Source organism: Sceloporus occidentalis, unplaced genomic scaffold (genome assembly GCF_023333645.1).
Source record: "Sceloporus occidentalis isolate IW3139 unplaced genomic scaffold, rSceOcc1.0.p SCAF_5, whole genome shotgun sequence".
NCBI lineage: Eukaryota > Metazoa > Chordata > Lepidosauria > Squamata > Phrynosomatidae > Sceloporus > Sceloporus occidentalis.
Genome location: NW_028316985.1, coordinates 16,281,167 through 16,297,849, shown reverse-complemented (window position 1 = coordinate 16,297,849; position 16,683 = coordinate 16,281,167). Strand labels below are relative to the sequence as shown.

At 41.1% G+C, this 16,683-nt stretch overlaps 1 protein-coding gene across 2 annotated transcripts in view; it reads left to right on the top strand.

Annotated features, from left to right (window-relative positions):
- Positions 1-14,463, top strand: part of LOC149311691 (receptor-type tyrosine-protein phosphatase O) — a 161,075-nt gene extending 146,612 nt beyond the window's left edge. For both annotated transcript variants that reach the window (XM_089527691.1, XM_089527692.1), the window contains 4 exons: positions 1,070-1,224; positions 1,917-2,052; positions 9,348-9,468; positions 11,027-14,463. In XM_089527691.1, coding sequence (XP_089383817.1) covers positions 1,070-1,224; positions 1,917-2,052; positions 9,348-9,452 — 396 coding nt within the window. In that variant the 3' untranslated portion in view covers positions 9,453-9,468; positions 11,027-14,463. The remainder of the gene's footprint in view (positions 1-1,069; positions 1,225-1,916; positions 2,053-9,347; positions 9,469-11,026) is intronic.
- The last annotated feature ends 2,220 nt before the right edge of the window (positions 14,464-16,683 follow it).

Sequence of the window (16,683 nt, the reverse complement as noted above, 5' to 3'; positions counted from 1 at the left end):
CTGGATTCAATTTGAGTCGGTTTTCCCTCATCCAGCCCATTACTGACTCTAGACAGGCCACGAGAGGAGAGACGCCATCCCCGGTCACTGCATCAGTCGGAGACATAGAGAAAATAATTTGGGTGTCATCAGCGTACTGATAACCCCGCGCCCCATGTCTCCGGATGATCTCTCCCAGCGGTTTCATGTAAATGTTAAATAGCATGGGAGACAGAATGGCTCCTTGAGGGACCCCAGTTTTAAGGGGCCTCTCATCAGAGCACACGTCTCCCAGCTGCACCATCTGGGACCTCCCGGAGAGGTAGGAACGGAACCATTATCAGAAATAGGCAGATATCTAGATAATTCATAGTAGATCATCAAAGATTTACAACTCCTGATTGTTTTAATGGTAGTATGATAAAATGATTTCCTCTCTGTCCTAAATTATACTGATGCAATTAAGAGAACTTTGGGTAACTGGAAATTACTTTGTGTATGTGGAATACTTGTGAGCTTCATTGAGTCCTAGCTACTCTAAACAAATCCTGGGGTTCAGAAATCTTTCCTTCTAGGTGTTTGGCCAGAATTGTATTGGTTAAGCCCAACTGGAATAGACCCATTGATTCAATAGTCAAGATGTAGGTTAACACCATTGATTCAATGTGTCTACACTGGTTAGGTCTAACAGCAGATTCTGGCATATGCCTCTTACACCAGCCTCCTTTTAGTTAACATCTGTTGTTGAACGGCATGTCCCAACAACTTTAGCCAAAATTACTTTTGAGGCATGCTGGGAGTTCCAATTTCAAATCTGGTGGGCTGCACTATTGATGTTGTAAATCACAAAGTTCTAGTGAAAGCAAAGGAAATCCATCAAGCCATAAGTTTCCCCACTTCAGACAGACTTGGGAAACGTTACGTTTTGGATTCCAGTTCCCAGGTTTAGGAGGACTCTTAAGAACTATTGTCCCAAAAAAGGTCTAGGTTCTAGGATGGAAACTCACAGCTAACTTTCAATCCATGGTGACCCTTATAGGTGGCCACTTATGCATAAATATGTAACAATTCTGTTTCTGTTTCTTCCTAGGCAGATGAGGTACAGGATGTAATGCATTTTAATTACACAGCTTGGCCTGACCATGGAGTCCCTCCCACAAATGCAGCAGAAAGCATCTTGCAGTTTGTACAGATGGTCAGGCAACAGGCAACAAAAAGTAAAGGTCCCATGGTTATACACTGCAGGTAAATCCTTCATTTTTCTTTTTGAAGATGTCAGGAAAGCCCATTCTATAGAAGAATGTTTCCCTGGCTTCCAAACCACTGACAAAGATTTCAGTAGAATTCTGTCCTTCGTGTGCAAAACAAACTGAGGGACATATTATAGTAAGAAAGTCCAGATCTCATGGCTGCCAGCTTTCCATCTTGAAAGTCACCTGGCCAGAGACAGGAGTGAATTTAAGTTGGATTTTAAAGCAGCTACTGCCAAGTATAATAATGCATTTGGCAGGAGGTATCCAAGGTGCTGAATTTACTTTGCTGTAAAACTGAGTGTAAATTCACTGTCCCAAAGCAACGGAGCCAGTGGGCATCTCTGTAACTGGCTTGATATTGTATCAATCATCAAAGATCTTCCCCTGCCAAGTGCTTGTCCTGTACAGTGGCACAGTGGTCAGGTTTGTAGTGCAAGCTGACATAAGATGGCCTCCTAAGCTTAACACTGTAATCCAGAACACAGGCTCATCCTCCCAAATGATGCATATGGTCTACATGCCCCACAATTCACACAGCTTCCATAAATAGTATTGAATGATCATGAACAGATCTTTTCAAAGTTAATCCTAAATCCCAGAAAGCAATGCATTAAAATAAAGCACATTTGCACTCCACCCCCAAACAACCAAACCCTAGTATGTAATGCAGTTTATATTTTGCAGTGCCGGCGTGGGACGGACAGGGACTTTTATAGCACTGGATCGCCTTTTACAGCACATTCGTGATCACGAGTTTGTAGATATACTAGGACTGGTGTCTGACATGAGGTCTTATCGGATGTCCATGGTCCAGACAGAGGTATGACTTCCATTTCTATTTGTTTTAAAGAATCCGATTGCACTGAATTCTAAAGAGATTTCCATTCCTCCCATCGCTGACAACTTGTGAAAAGTTGAAATGTCAATAATACTAATTAAAATTGCGAGAATGCATATCAAAGTGTGATAGTATAAAAGAGCAGTATAAAAGAAATCAGCAAAAATGAAGAATTAAGCAAATATGAAGCAGCATAAAAGCAATGTGGTGGCAATTAAAAGCTGGAGAAAATGTAACAGTTCCCTGCCTGGCATCAGGCAATCTTCAGAGACTATGGGCAAGATCCTCTGTTTGGGGATGCACTAATTCTGCTATGCCACACTTGTGTGGAATGGCTGCATTGTGCAAATGAAAAATGATGAAGTATATAACAATATGTTTATGTGCACTCATGCAGAATGCATAAATAAATAAATAAATAAATCCAAAACCTGGGAGCAGCCACCAAGAAGGCCCTCTCCCTCATTTCCATGAAATGAGCCTGAGAGGGTGGTGAGAAAAAGAGAAGGGCCATCCATACACAGCATGTATCCTTGGGCAGTGTGCAGACATATCTATGCTCAATGGTAATGCATGAACAGTTCCTATTCTATAACCTGGAAGTGAATCTGTTCTGCATCAAACAGAGCCATACAACAGCTTCTGTAAGTGAACTTAAGTCTGAGTAAATACACATAGCAGTTGGGCTGCACAAAATTTTAACAGCAGGATTCATATCATATAGTGTAGGGGTTGCAAAGTTGAGACCTTGGAGATCAATGTCATAGTCCTGAGTCCTGAAACTAATTGGATGGTGTAAAGTGCAAGGCTTAAAAGAGGTCTTTATTTAACAGAAAGTAAATCTTAAATCATCTTTCAAGTCTTCCTGAATAAATAAAGGCTTCTCCTAGGCCTAAAACAGTGCAGGAGACATCCCCAAATCTGGAAAATTACCCTGGTCCCCCTGTTTGTAAATTTAAATTGTAAAATTGTGGGAAGGTATTGTGAGGGGGGCACAGTTGGGGTGCAACCCTCTTACATCTTTCAAGGGTTCAGTGTGCTCCACCAATCCCTGGCAGATGCTCATTCCTATACTACACATTCCCTTTCCATCAGATATTACTGTTAGACATAGCTCTTGTCCTCCCTGACCATCAGCTATGGTGGTTGGGGCATAGGAACCAGAGTCCCAAGTTCTGAAGAGCTAGAGATTGTCCAACACTGTCCAAAGGGAACATGCGGGGAAGTGAGATGGCCATGTCATTTATACGTCAGAGCTTGGGCATTTCAACTTTGTACATTATAGCAGAAGAACAATAGGAAGGAATACAGTTCACTTATTTGTCCATCCCACTCCCCTGGCTTTGGCCTGATGTACACAAACAGCAGGTAACATGGAAGAATCCAACAAAGGGCTATAATTTCAGATGTGAAAACCCCATGAAATCAATGTCAACTCTGATAGATAGATAGATAGATAGATAGATAGATAGATAGATAGATAGATGATAGATATTTACAGTGTTCCAAAGTTTCACCTTCCCTGTGTGTGTGCGCGCGTGTGTGTATACGTACATGCCTTCAAGTAACCTGTTGATACAGAGATACTGTGATTTTTTCTTAGGATTTTCTTAGGCAAGGAATACTTAGAGTGCCTTTACCAATCTCTTCCTCTGAAATATAGCCAACAGCACTTGGTATTCATTTGGGGACTCTCATTCAAGTATTAACCAGGACTGACCCTGTTTAGCTTCCAGGAGCCTTCTCCCTGACATGTTAATTAATATTTTAAACATATCATTGGCTCTCTTTTTTAAAAAAAAAACATTAGGGTGCATTTAAACATGGAAACCTGTCTTACTACAGCCATCTTAAGGTTTAGGGGAGCACAGTTCAGTAAGAACAGTACCCCTTCCATCATTCTTTGTGTAAACCAGGCTTTCGTTGTAATGTGCTGAGCCTCCTTGTGTGCCAGATTAGAGTTCTTTCTGCCAGGTAAGGTGCTGTTTCCTTTGCTTATCTCTATCTTCCACTTGTCTGTGCCCACATCTCCAAAGTACCCACATCACAGGGACTGCCAACTTTTGTGTTGTTTCTGAGGTCTCGCTGTGTGCCAGCTGGCCTGTCCCTGTGTCACATTGGCAAAACATAAACACATCCTCTCTCTCTCTCTCTCTCTCTCTCACACACACACACACACACACACACACACACACACACAGAGAGAGAGAGAGAGAGAGAGAGAGAGAGAGAGGGCGCTCAGGGATTTGTAATGCTCCAGCAAACTGGATCAGGATTAAAGAATGCCCCAAATGCATGCCAGTATTTAATACCCAGGAGCAGGATATGATGTGTAGCTTGCCAAGGCTAGAACGTTAAGGGAAAGCAATGGGGGTGGGTGGGCTCAAGGAGTGTGCATGGAGCCAGGAAAAGCCATAGTTTTAATCATTGATAAAGGCATTGTGTGTGTGTGTGTAATACACCCTTGGAAAGGAAAAGGAAAATCTGAAGTCATGGCTAAGAAATTCCAAATGCTAGAAGAAAAACAAAATATGTACTACATTTTCAAAGAGGACAGATGTAAACACCTTCTCCCCATTTGTTGGAATGGAGGCCTACTGCCAAGTGCTTTGAAGCGAGGGCTAGTTGGCACAGTCCCTGCAAGCATGCGGTTCAGTCCACCTGTTTGTGTCAGCTGGAGCTATTTGGCTCTACTAAGCAGTGATCTCATCACAGCCTTTCTCCACCTCCTCCCTCATCACAGTATTTTATGGTCTGTTCTGTATGTGTCTTACCTTTGAGGTATGATGCATGCTGGTTAGGGGTCTTGGCTTGAGCTTTCATAGAATCTTAGTCCAACCCCCTACCATGCAGGAATGTACAACTGAAACATTCCTGAAAGATGACCACCAACCCTTTGTTTAAAAACTTGCAAAGAAGGAGAGTTCTTCCCAAATGTTTCAGTGGAGTCTCTTTTCTTGTTCAGCAAGTGGCATTTTTAATTTTGTCATTATAAGAGGTATGACATTCAACACATATACATTATCTACCAGTCCTCAGGCAGCCCCATAATTTATACCAAGGGTAGGCAATATGTGCCCCCTGCCCAGACTCCCTGAACTGATCATCCCACCACCACCCACCCACCCCCAAAAAATGAGTCAAAATTGTACCTTGTTTGAATTTGTGTTCTAAGCCACCTTTGGTCCCATTCAGGAGAAAAACAGGATATCAAACAACACACAAACAAATTACTGTAAAACAAGTTGCATTAGTGCTTTGCAGTAATTTGTTTGTGTGTTTGTTTTTGGTTTGTTGTGGTTTTCAGATCTTCTCAGATTCTGGGAAATAGTGTGTATATGGGGGAGGGAGTCACATTTTTGGAAGGTTGCAGCCCACATCGGCTGACCTCCTGTTAGTGACATATGTGTGTGTAAGTCAAACTACACATTCAGGACAAATTATTTGTCATAGCTGGAATGTCACTAAGGGGGTGCAAAGGGCTCAGGCTGCACCTGGCGACACCTTAAGGGATCATCACACCACTGCTCCCCAAACATCTGCCTTTTGGCATAAATGGGATGTGACATTCACTTGCAACCTTTTAAAATGCTGAAGAGATGGTGCCAGTGGGGCAAGGCTCAGTGAGATGCTGCAGGTTTAAATATTAATTTTTAATTCCATTTTTAAAAATTAAATTAATTTTTATTTTATTTTTAAATTACACATTTAAAATTTTTCATTCTTTTTATATTTTCTTTAAAAATATCACATGTTCTAAAAATTTCACTTTAACAACATGAAACTATGTACATCTAAATACATTTAGATGGTGTATATGATACTGTAAGTTAAAGGTTTAATTTTAATTTTGCTAGTTGTTTATGTTACATCTATTACCATTTTGTTGTTGAGTGCCTTCAAGCTGTTTCTGACTTACGGTGACCCTTGGAAAACCTATCCTGGTGTTTTCTTGGCAAGATTTATTGAGAGGAGTTTTGCCATTGCCTTCTCCTGAGGCCGATAGAGTGTGACCTACCCAAGATCACCCAGTGGGTTTCATGGCCAAGCTAGGAATTGAACCCTGGTCTCTAGAGTTGTAGTCTAGCACTTAAACTATGAACCCATGCTACATTCAGTGATATACAGTGACACTATGACTTACTGCACTGGGAGACACCAATCCTAGTGATGCCACTGTGTCATAGCACAAAAGATGTATTCTGATGACAGTAATAGAAGTGGAGGTGCATGTACAGCAACATGGTGCATTGGGCTTACACTTTCTGCATTGCATTTGTGCAATATGGCTACACATTGCATATTGCATGACAGCACCCAGAACTGACATTTATTGCACAGTGTTGCTATTCTGCATGTGAGATGCATAGTCCAACATTAAGTTGGGAGTACAGTTGGCCCACTGTTTACATGAGGGATCCGTTCTGCCCCCGCCCCCAATGAAAACAGAGGCTTGCACATATTCAAGCGCCATAGGTTTGAAAGGGGTGTGTGCCTGTGTGCATGGGCCGGGCACGCGTGCCAGGCACGGGCCACATTAAAAATAGCAACAGTCACCTCTCTGTAGATTTTTGAGGTGATGGATACCAGACCCACAAGTTAGGAGCGGTGACTGTATATTGGATGGCAGCCATTATGTGCAGGTATAGCAAGATTGTCCCATGAAAAAAGCAAAAATTGTGCAGCATCCAACAGAATCCACAGAAGGAACTAGCAATATCTACCAATGAACAACCATCTTTTGAGCATCTTGAAATGGTTTTGTCCCCTGTAAACCTTGCCCTACAAGTGCCCACCCTTGTTTTATACCAGTCGCCTCACCTGTCCTCTCTTTCACACTACTAAGCAACAACAGCAGGGGACTCTTCCAGGGCTTGACAGCTTTGGATGGTGGAAGGATGTGGTGCATTTCTGTAGTAAGGAATGTCAAATAATACAGGATCTTTTGAACATGAGCATCATGTAATTCACATTTCATCTCACATCTTCATCAGCAATATTATATAATAAGAATGGGGAAAGTGTTGTTGACAGACTGCATGTGGCCCAGCCATTTTAAAGCCTTCCATAGTTCCCAGACATTTTCTCCTTCCAATATTTGCAATTTTAAAAAATGAAAAATGCCCCCAGGCCAATTTTGCCCTGTCTCAGGGCCTCTTGGGCTGTTTTAAGCTCGGGAGAGACTTCCCCCCGCAAACAGGATATATGTTTTCACACAAGAAATAAACTTTGGACTTGTAAGAAAGAAAATTAGGTGTTTGGTGGTAGGGGGAGCAGATCTCCAAGATTCAAAGTGAGGCCAGTGGGGCTTTCCAACTTTCAACAATCTCCCTCACATAGTGCAAGATAAAAACCAACAAAGATTCTAGTAGATCTGTAATGATTAACAAGTTATTGTTATTCTAAATAATACTTGCTAGTCATTAAGGTGCCACTAGACAGTAAGAGAGTTCTCCCATTGAGAAAAAAAGGGTTAATAAACTTTCTTCCTATAGTTTCCACCTTGTCCTGACCATACACATCTTTCTTGGGATGCTCTTTGGATAACAAGAGACAGACACATTTATTTGAATTGCTTGGTAGAATTTGGTCTATACTGTTTATTTTCAGTGACAAATAATCTAGTATCTGTCTACCAAGCGTCAGTGTGGTGTGGGTTTGAGCATTGGACTAGGACACTGGGGGACCAGGTTTTGAATCCTGGATCTGCCACTGGTGGCACACTGGTTAAATGCCATTACTGCAGCCACTCACTCACAGACCACAAGGTTGTGAGTTCAATACCAGCCAGGGGCTCAGGGTTGACTCAGCCTGGCATCCTTCTGAGGTCACCAAAATGAGTACCCAGCTTGTTGGGGGCAATTGGCTTACACACTGTAAGCCACTTAGGGAATGTTTAAGTGCACTGATAAGTGGTATAGAAATGTACTTGCTATTGCTATTGCTTGGGCAAATCACACTCTCAGCCTAAAAGGATGACAATGGCAAGCTCCCTCTGAAGAAACTTGCCAAGAAAACCCTATGATAGGTTCACCTTGTTATAGATTTCAATTTATAAGAAATCTATAACAACCCCTGGGTCACCATACATCACCATAAATGACTTGAAGGCACACAACAACAAGAACAACAACAACCGTCTTTCTATCACTGACTTGACAATTTCTGCATTTCCAGGAGCAAGTGCGTCCCAGCAAAGAGGTCCTTACAGTTATTGGCCACGAGATGTCAGTGTCTCTTAAGGATCAGGATTGGAAGCAGCTCTTTCTCTCCTGAGCTTTGTGAATGTTTCAGTAGAAAACCCGAAACCACATTGCATTTACCCTTCACCTGGTTTCAGATTTCCTCACGGAGTGGAAAATTAATTGGTTAGCCTTACCACATTGCTCACAAACCTTGAGGTTGAAACAGAAGCAAATGTTGCTGAGTGTGGTTAGAAACAGTGTGGAAACTGGCATTTTAAAAGAACTGTGTTTTAAGAATGATAAGTTTAGTATCTGAGGCCACATTTACACTGCAGGAAGAATGCAGTTTGATACTGCTTAAACTGCCATGGCTCAATGCTATGCAATTCTGGGTTTTGAAATTGTGCGATATATAGCCTTCTTGTTGGAGACCTCTGCTGCCACAACAAACTACAAATCCCAGGATTCCATAGCATGGAGCCATGGCACTTATAATGGTGTCAAACTGCATTATTTCTGCAGTGTAGATGCAGCCCCACTTTTCTTACAAGGCTGTAGACCTACAATTTGTTGGAGGCTCTGAGAAATGGTAATAATAAATGCCTCCATAAACTGCATATCAGAAATATTTATGGAAGAGCCAAATGCTAGTACAGCATCTTCACAATTAGATAACAGGGTTTCTTTGTGCCTCTGGCGTGGAGCAACTGAAGCCATTTATTTGTTTATTTGGCTTATATCCTACCTTTCCCCAAGAGGTGGACAATTCTGATTTGGCTGCAAGAGTTCTAGATACTGCAAATATTTTAATTAATGAAAAACTGGCCTTGTTGGGGGGGGGGATCACTTGTTCAGAATATGGCTCTCCAAATGCTGTAGTCAGCATGGACACCACTCCTGCTGGTTGGGGGATTCTGAGAGCTGTAGTCCAGGCCATGTAACTTTTTCAAGCTCTGATCTAGATGAAGAGTACTCTTAAAACACCAGAAGACAGGCGACAGATGTACTGGATCTGGGTGACTAGGTTCGTGAAGCTGAATTTTTCATGGACATGATATACTATCTTTTTCTGTTACTGTTCTTATTTTGCAGGAACAATTCATTTTTATTCACCAGTGTGTGCAATTAATGTGGTTAAAGAAGAAGCAGCAGTTCTGCATTAGCGATGTCATATATGAGAATGTCAGCAAGTCGTAATTCCAAATGATGAGTGGTAAGTTAGGAAAGTCTTCCTTGGCCTCCGGGTTGAAGTTTGACAAGGCAGATGCTCACTGCAGAGCATCTGCTGTCATCAATAGTAACACAGAGGCATTTATTGATTGCAATATGTTTCCTAGCCAGGTACTCTGAGCCAGCTAGCATGTGACGGCAGGAATCTTCACAGTTGGCTCTTGCCCATTGTTGCATGGATGGGAAACTTCAGTGGATCAAATGGCAAATTTCTCTCCATGGAATTCTCCAGCCTCACCCAAAATGCTAAATAACATAAAATAAAATAAAAATCCAACCCAACAAAACAAAACAAACCAGAAATGGCCAAAGGTCTACTTCTGGTTTTGATTTTAAACAATGGAGGAAAACTTGCAACCAGTTTGAAAAGTGAATTTCCATTTCTGATGGCTTCCTGTGTGTAAAAGTGGTACTTTTCTAATGGAGTCTACATGTACATAGCTGAATCAGGGCATTTAGTTTATGTTTATAATTTAAGGCAGTGGTAGGCAATTCAGTATTGTCCAGATGTTTTGGGTAGAGCCCACAAAAGTTACTTTTTGGGCTACATCTCCTGGAATTCTGTAGCGGGGGGGGGGGGGTTGTTCTGAGAGTAGTACTCTGAAAAAGTGGCTTTCCCAAATTTTGGTTATAACCACCTGCCTTCACAATTGTTCTCCATTGTCAGTGCTGCCAAAAGCCAGTGGAAGTTCACCACTAATAATCCAACAATACAGTTGGCCTTCTTTATCCACAGATTTTTATACATGGATTCAAGCATCCACGGCTTGAAAATATTCAAAAAAGTATAAACTCCAAGTATCAAACCTTGATTTTTCCATTTTATATAAGGGACACCATTTTGGCTATGCCATTGTATTTAATGGGACTTGAGCATCCATGGATTTTGTTATTCATGGGTGATCCTGGAACCAAACCCCAGTGGATAACAAGGACCCACTGTATATTCTAATGATAAACAAAGCAGAAAATCAACATAAAAAAAAGGGGGGAGGAATATGAAGATATTCTTCCAGAGTAGCATCAAGTGAGAAACTTAATTCTGTTGCCTGTTCCATCACAAGCTGATTTCTGACATCTGAAACTCCCCAAACTCACTTCTAGTAGTTGCAGTTGCCCTTCCCAGAAGAAAAAAAGCTGTTTCCTGTGCAAAATATTCCATGACAGGGGAAATTCTGCATAAAATTCACACAGGGTTGATTTGCATATAAGATATCATTTTAAATCTGTTGTCTGTTTAATACAGTTTTAATCTTAACCTTTTATGTTTTTAAGTATATGTGTTTTTCTTGTAATTTTCTGGGTTTAGTAAACTATTTTGAGTTCTAACCTGGGGAAAAGGCAGGATATAAATAAAAGGAAGAGAGATTGTTCATCTTTAACATGAATTAATTAACTCACTATCTGCTACTGCTACTCCTAGTTTTCTTTCGCCTTTACAGATTATGAATGCCTCCATTTTTCTTGGCTTCAAATTTTAATTCTCTCTCTCTCTCTCATTTTGTTTTCTTAATTCCTTTCTGGTTTGCCATGGAAAACAGCACTTCTACAGAACACGGACAAATGCAGAAAGATGACATTTTACATCCAGAAGCTCTGGGAAGACACATAGCCTTAAGGAACCTGCAGTGTCTTGTTTGGACTCTTCACTTTCTGGACTTTTGATTTTTAAAGTTAGTAACACTGGACCAAATACAACATGGCAGAATTAAAAGGAACTATGTCATAATGTGCACAAACATACAGCATTTGGGAAAGGGTTTTCTGTTGTCTCATTCTGAATGCTTTATTATTATTATTATTATTATTATTATTATTATTATTATTATTTTATGCAGGTTGGGTTGAAAGGTTACAGAAAGTGCAATATTCACGGTTCTGAACAGTGATAGACTTTCTCCATGTACCTCCAGTGAGGTGTCTATAAGTCAGGAGCAGGCAGGGTTAATATTGGATAATACCTCATTTGCATCTGGTGAAGGATGAGAAAGTGCCCTGTGTTGGAAATAGAACATGGGTCATGATGGTACTGCTATGTAATGCTGTATAATACTAAAAAGCACTTTCAACATGGAGCATGAAATGGGATCTGAAGCCTTCAAAAATGAACTGGTTCAAAGCTAGAGAGAAAGTTAGAGAAGATCTTGATTTCTAACTTACAACATTTGGAGGTTGACTGCAACATAATCTTGGAGATCAGTGGCAATTTTCCATTGAGGTTCCTCATGAAGTTAAATGCTTCAGTACAGAGGTGTCTTTTTGACTCAACAACTAGCCCAGGGGAAGGAAAAAAAGATTGCACATCTGGATGTGGAGTGGAATTACGGATGGACACAGCAGCACAGCAGTCTGATAAGACTGCTTCTGGGATGGGCACCATCACTATACCTGTTGTATCATCTGAACCAGTCTTTGCAGCTGTCTATATTTTCCCATTTGTTTTTATTTTTTAAAAAATGTGTTTACCTTGTGGTGTTTTTTTTTTTAAAGAAAGTTAGTCAATGTTTTGTGGAGGGAAGAGGAGTAAGGGGGCAGAGATCATCCCAAATTCATGGGTTGACGGTCTGAAAAAACATAGGATCCAGAAATGAGAATTCCATTTTGGAATGCTAAGAGGATTCAAATGGCTTCTTTGTTCAGCCATGTGTGCTCATGTGTCACACTTCAATTCACTGCCAGGTATTTTCTGGAAACAGTTTGTGTAACTTGCAATGTTGCCTCTTTTATTTTGTCTCTGTATTTGATTTCTTTATTAGACGTATTCTTAGATGGTGACAAAATGCTGTCAGTGCAGTATTGATGGCATTTTTAAGGCCTTCTGTCCTCTGTTTGACTTCCTCCATTTCACTGGAAATTTCCAAAGGAAGTGGAACTCACTGTACAGAAAGCCAAATGAAGCAAGCCAAAGGGAAAGAAGAAACACTGAATCTCTGCTCATGGTAGAAAAAACATAGTGGGATAACCTCTCTGAGAGTAACAAATGGTATAGGGAGTAGAGTTTTGGACCAACTCTAGGTTTAGATCTCCACTGAGCCACAAAGTTTCCTCACTGAGCCCTTATCTCAGCCCAGTCTACCTCATAGGATTGTTGTGAAGATAAAATGGGCAAGTAGACATCCATATGCAACAACCTGAGTTCCAAAAAGAGGGAACTGTAATTATCTGGAGCCTTCCCTACTAAAGCCTGGTGGGCTGGATAGCATAGATCTCCATGTGCAGAGTTACATATTAGTTGTACTACACAACCCTTGTATTCAATGGCAGCATGTTGCACAACTGAACCAAAATAGCACATGGACACCAAATGCGCAACCAAATGTACATCCACAATGGCACCACATGTGCAATTCTCCTTCGGTGATCTTGAACTGAATAATAGTTCAGCAACAAATGCCAATGTCCACTTACTTCTATATGGAAACTTCTGCATGAGTAATACATCCACAGCATTCTGGCTGTGAGGTGAAAGTCTAGAATTGGAGTGGGATTTGAGGTTTACACTCAGTACCTGTTGTTAATGCACCTATCACACTGTAGATATTGGACAATACAGGAAAACCCATTACACCACCCAGCTGGCTTTGGGAGGCAATGGTATCAAGCAGCTCTCAGGAAGAAGTTAGATTACTCCAGATGCCAGCTCTATGTGGCATCCGAGGCTATTTCCATGATTCCCCAGCCACCTCACCCCAGAAAAAAAATGGCTGTTGGAATTCAATGGCAAGCTAGCAAAAATCCCTGTTCTAATGGTCTTTTGATTGCTTTGACCTTGCCTGTCCTTGAATTTGACAGTGGCATTTCAGCCATCAGCAAAGTATCCAAAGCAAATGCTGGGTTAGATTCCCTGAGGAACAGCAACAGCAAATCCAACAGACAGTGTGCTGAACAGGTGTCTTTGCTATGAATTTTCTTGTTTAAAATTGTATTTTTCTTTCTAATAGGAATGAGAAGAGATCCTTGCAGGATTTTATGAATCATTGTGTGAAAGTAACTTTGGGGTCGTAGGCATCTTGACTTGGGTGGACTGGGGAGGGCACCATTTACTTGGCTGTCACGGGTAGTTTAAATATTCTGGAGAGCCAAATACGCAAACATGAGGAGGACTATCCTTGGAGACATGGTAGAGGCTGGTGGGGTGTAAGGCCAATGGGCTGGTGAATCCACTCTGGGGTTTGGTAAAGGAACTATCACAGGTGCTGACTTACTTCATGTATGAGGATAGCAGGACTGCCAGGGTGAGATGAAGCTAGCCTCACCTGATTCACATTGCATTGCTTTCCACGGGATGGACATCCAAAATACATCTCCATTGAAGCACAATTGAATCACTAATAAATATCTGTTTAAAGCATTAGAACTTACTTGAACAATGGGACTTAACTTGCTTAGTTTAGTTAGGAAGTTTAGGTTGAAATCCTGTTAATCCCATCTAGATAGAGTAAACCCTCATACCGAATCTGCTTGGAAAGAAGTTCGTACTACCCTTTACCTTGATCGATGCAATTTGCCAATCTGAAGTTCAGATTTGCAGTACTCCTTTAAAATGGAGCCTCCTTTGTTGTCAATCAAATTCACTTCTGCTTTCGTCAAAGGTGACATATCCTACAGCCATTGGCCAACCGAATGGGTGCTTTCCCCCTCCTTTTTTAAAAAACCTGGCAGCAGTGTGCACATATTCTGTCAACTTGTCAAATTTAAAAACCTCCAGGTGTGTGTGTGTGTTGTGTGTGTATTTGGATCATTACAGACTATGGCAACCCTAAAACAACCCTATCCTGGGGTTTTCTTGGCAAGATTGGTTCCAAAGAGATTTGCCATTGCCTTTCCCTTGAGTCTGAGAGAGTGTGACTCCTCCAAAGTCATGGATTTCCACAGCCTTCCCTCTGAATGCCAGCCTCTAGCTTCCCCTTCACTTCCAGCCCAGCATTTCCTCCTCTTTGGAACCTCTTCCCTTCCCTTCAAGCCCAATGCCACCTCCGAAGCCTCCTCCCCATGCCACCTCCGAAGCCTCCTCCCCATGCCATCATCTTCCCGTCATAATAGTAATAATAATAATAATAATAATAATAATAATAATACCTCAGGATGCAATCTCTGCATCCTTTCTTTGCTTTCCCTCCAATTGCCACCCCACAATGCCTTACATACACATATACATATGTAGCAAAAGCATTCACACATTGTATCAATCTGCCAAATTTAAAAGGAAACACAAGCATTCGCATATTCTGTCACACACACATACACACACACACACACACACACACACAAATAATTTAAAGAAAATGCCACTTGAAAAGTGATGTGCCGTGCTGGCAACAAGCAAAGGAAAGGGAAATGTAGCACAAGCAGACACATTCTATCAATATGTATCAACCTGTAGAACGAGCATTCGCATAATCTGTCAAAAATAAAATACAGGTGAGGCATGTTCCACCCTCTGCCCTCCCTCTGACCTAAATCCCTCCCCTGAACTTGACCCGATCATGACCAGGCCAAGTTCATATTTGCCAGCAGCACAGAAGAAACGGGTTTTCCTAAAAGACACGGAAAATAATCCACTTTCAGAAAAACCACTCCAAGGGGATTTGCCCTGGATCGAGTGTGAAAGACCCTAATTCTGATGTGTTTAAATTGGTGCCAATGGGAACTTCCGACTTTTAATCTAGGTTACAATTTGGTACAAAAGGTAGTCTGAATGGCCCCAAAATTAAGTATGCATAGGACTTCAGGTTTGATTGTCAGGGCACTATATTTTTGGGGGTGGGATTTCTGTTTTTAAGATTATATCCTTTACCCATTTGGACAAAAGGGGGAGGGAGGTCTTTTTTTTTGCACATCTATACAATAGTGCAGGCATCTCCCTTGGACCAACAAGCCTCTCAGATGCCTATAAATAAAGCAAGATGGAATATTGTGATCTGTAAGTTGACCAGTTGCTGACAAAGCAAATGCTGTCTTTATTGTGGGAAGAGTGCGTTTTCAAGTACCGAGAAGACAAAAGGAAGCAAAACTCAAGCTATTAGATAAATTGTCTTTAAGCCACAAACATAAATGGACATGGTGTTTTGTAGCCAATGATACTGTTATGTACATGCCAGGAAATGTGAATACGAATTAAGGTGCCATGTTTTCCTTGCCAGCCATTTGTGTGTGCCATGATGTAGGATGGTGACTTGTGTGCTTTACTGAGCCATGCACCTCTTTGCAATGTCCTGCCACTTAGTTACATATTTAGCCTCTTTAAGAATGTACTACACTAAAACTAAACAATGCAACCACGTTCCCAGAGTCCAAACAGAAAACCAACTCCACTCCTGAATTCATAATTTTACTCTTTTGTTGCCATTAGAAAGTGCTTTAAAAATTTATTTGAATTTGAACTGCAGACTTTTTTCCCTACCCTGCCCCCCTTCACAAATACACATACACACATCCCTGATATCAAAAACTAGTTCTAGGGAAAGACTTGTTGAAGAATGGTTCAGACTCTCATAACTCTACTCAAAGCACCAACCTGGTACAATGATATCAAGTATATTTACAGTTTAGGGGACCAAACTCAAAGATCATTCATCAGTTTGAGCTAATAAATAGGCTTGTTGTACCAGATGGCTGTAAAAACACTTTGTTTCGCAATTTTTGGAAAGATGGAGAGGGGAAAAAAACTCCAACAATTGTGTTGATTTTGTTCTGTTGGAACTGTTCTGAGTTTTGCAGCAATGTGTAGTAATCTGTGTTAGGCTTAGCTTATTTGAGGTTGTAGAGTATAGAATCTGAACTTGGGACCAGAGAGCTGTATGAACATGAATGGCAAAAATAACACTGATCAAAGCAAAATGTCTGCTGGATGTTTCATTTCTGGAGGGTATTTTTGTGGGTCATTGTGCAGTTGCTTACAAAGCTATTGTTGTTGAACAACAAGAAGACCAAATTAATACTTTCCTACTTTAGTAGGATACCAGCATTTTTTTTCTTTGTCAACTTCAGAATCTCAGCAACAGAATGCTGAGAAATCATCTCTGAGAAGAAGCAGGGAGATGAATGAGCAAAAGTTGGTGGAGCTATGGTCAAAGTAAGAATGGTCCAAAAGATGTTGCCGTAAAGCAAGGAGGTGTTGGCCAATGGTGGGCAAACAACAACAAAAATTCTCCCTGCATCTCATTTCAACAGACCTTGCTTCTCAGAATGACAATTT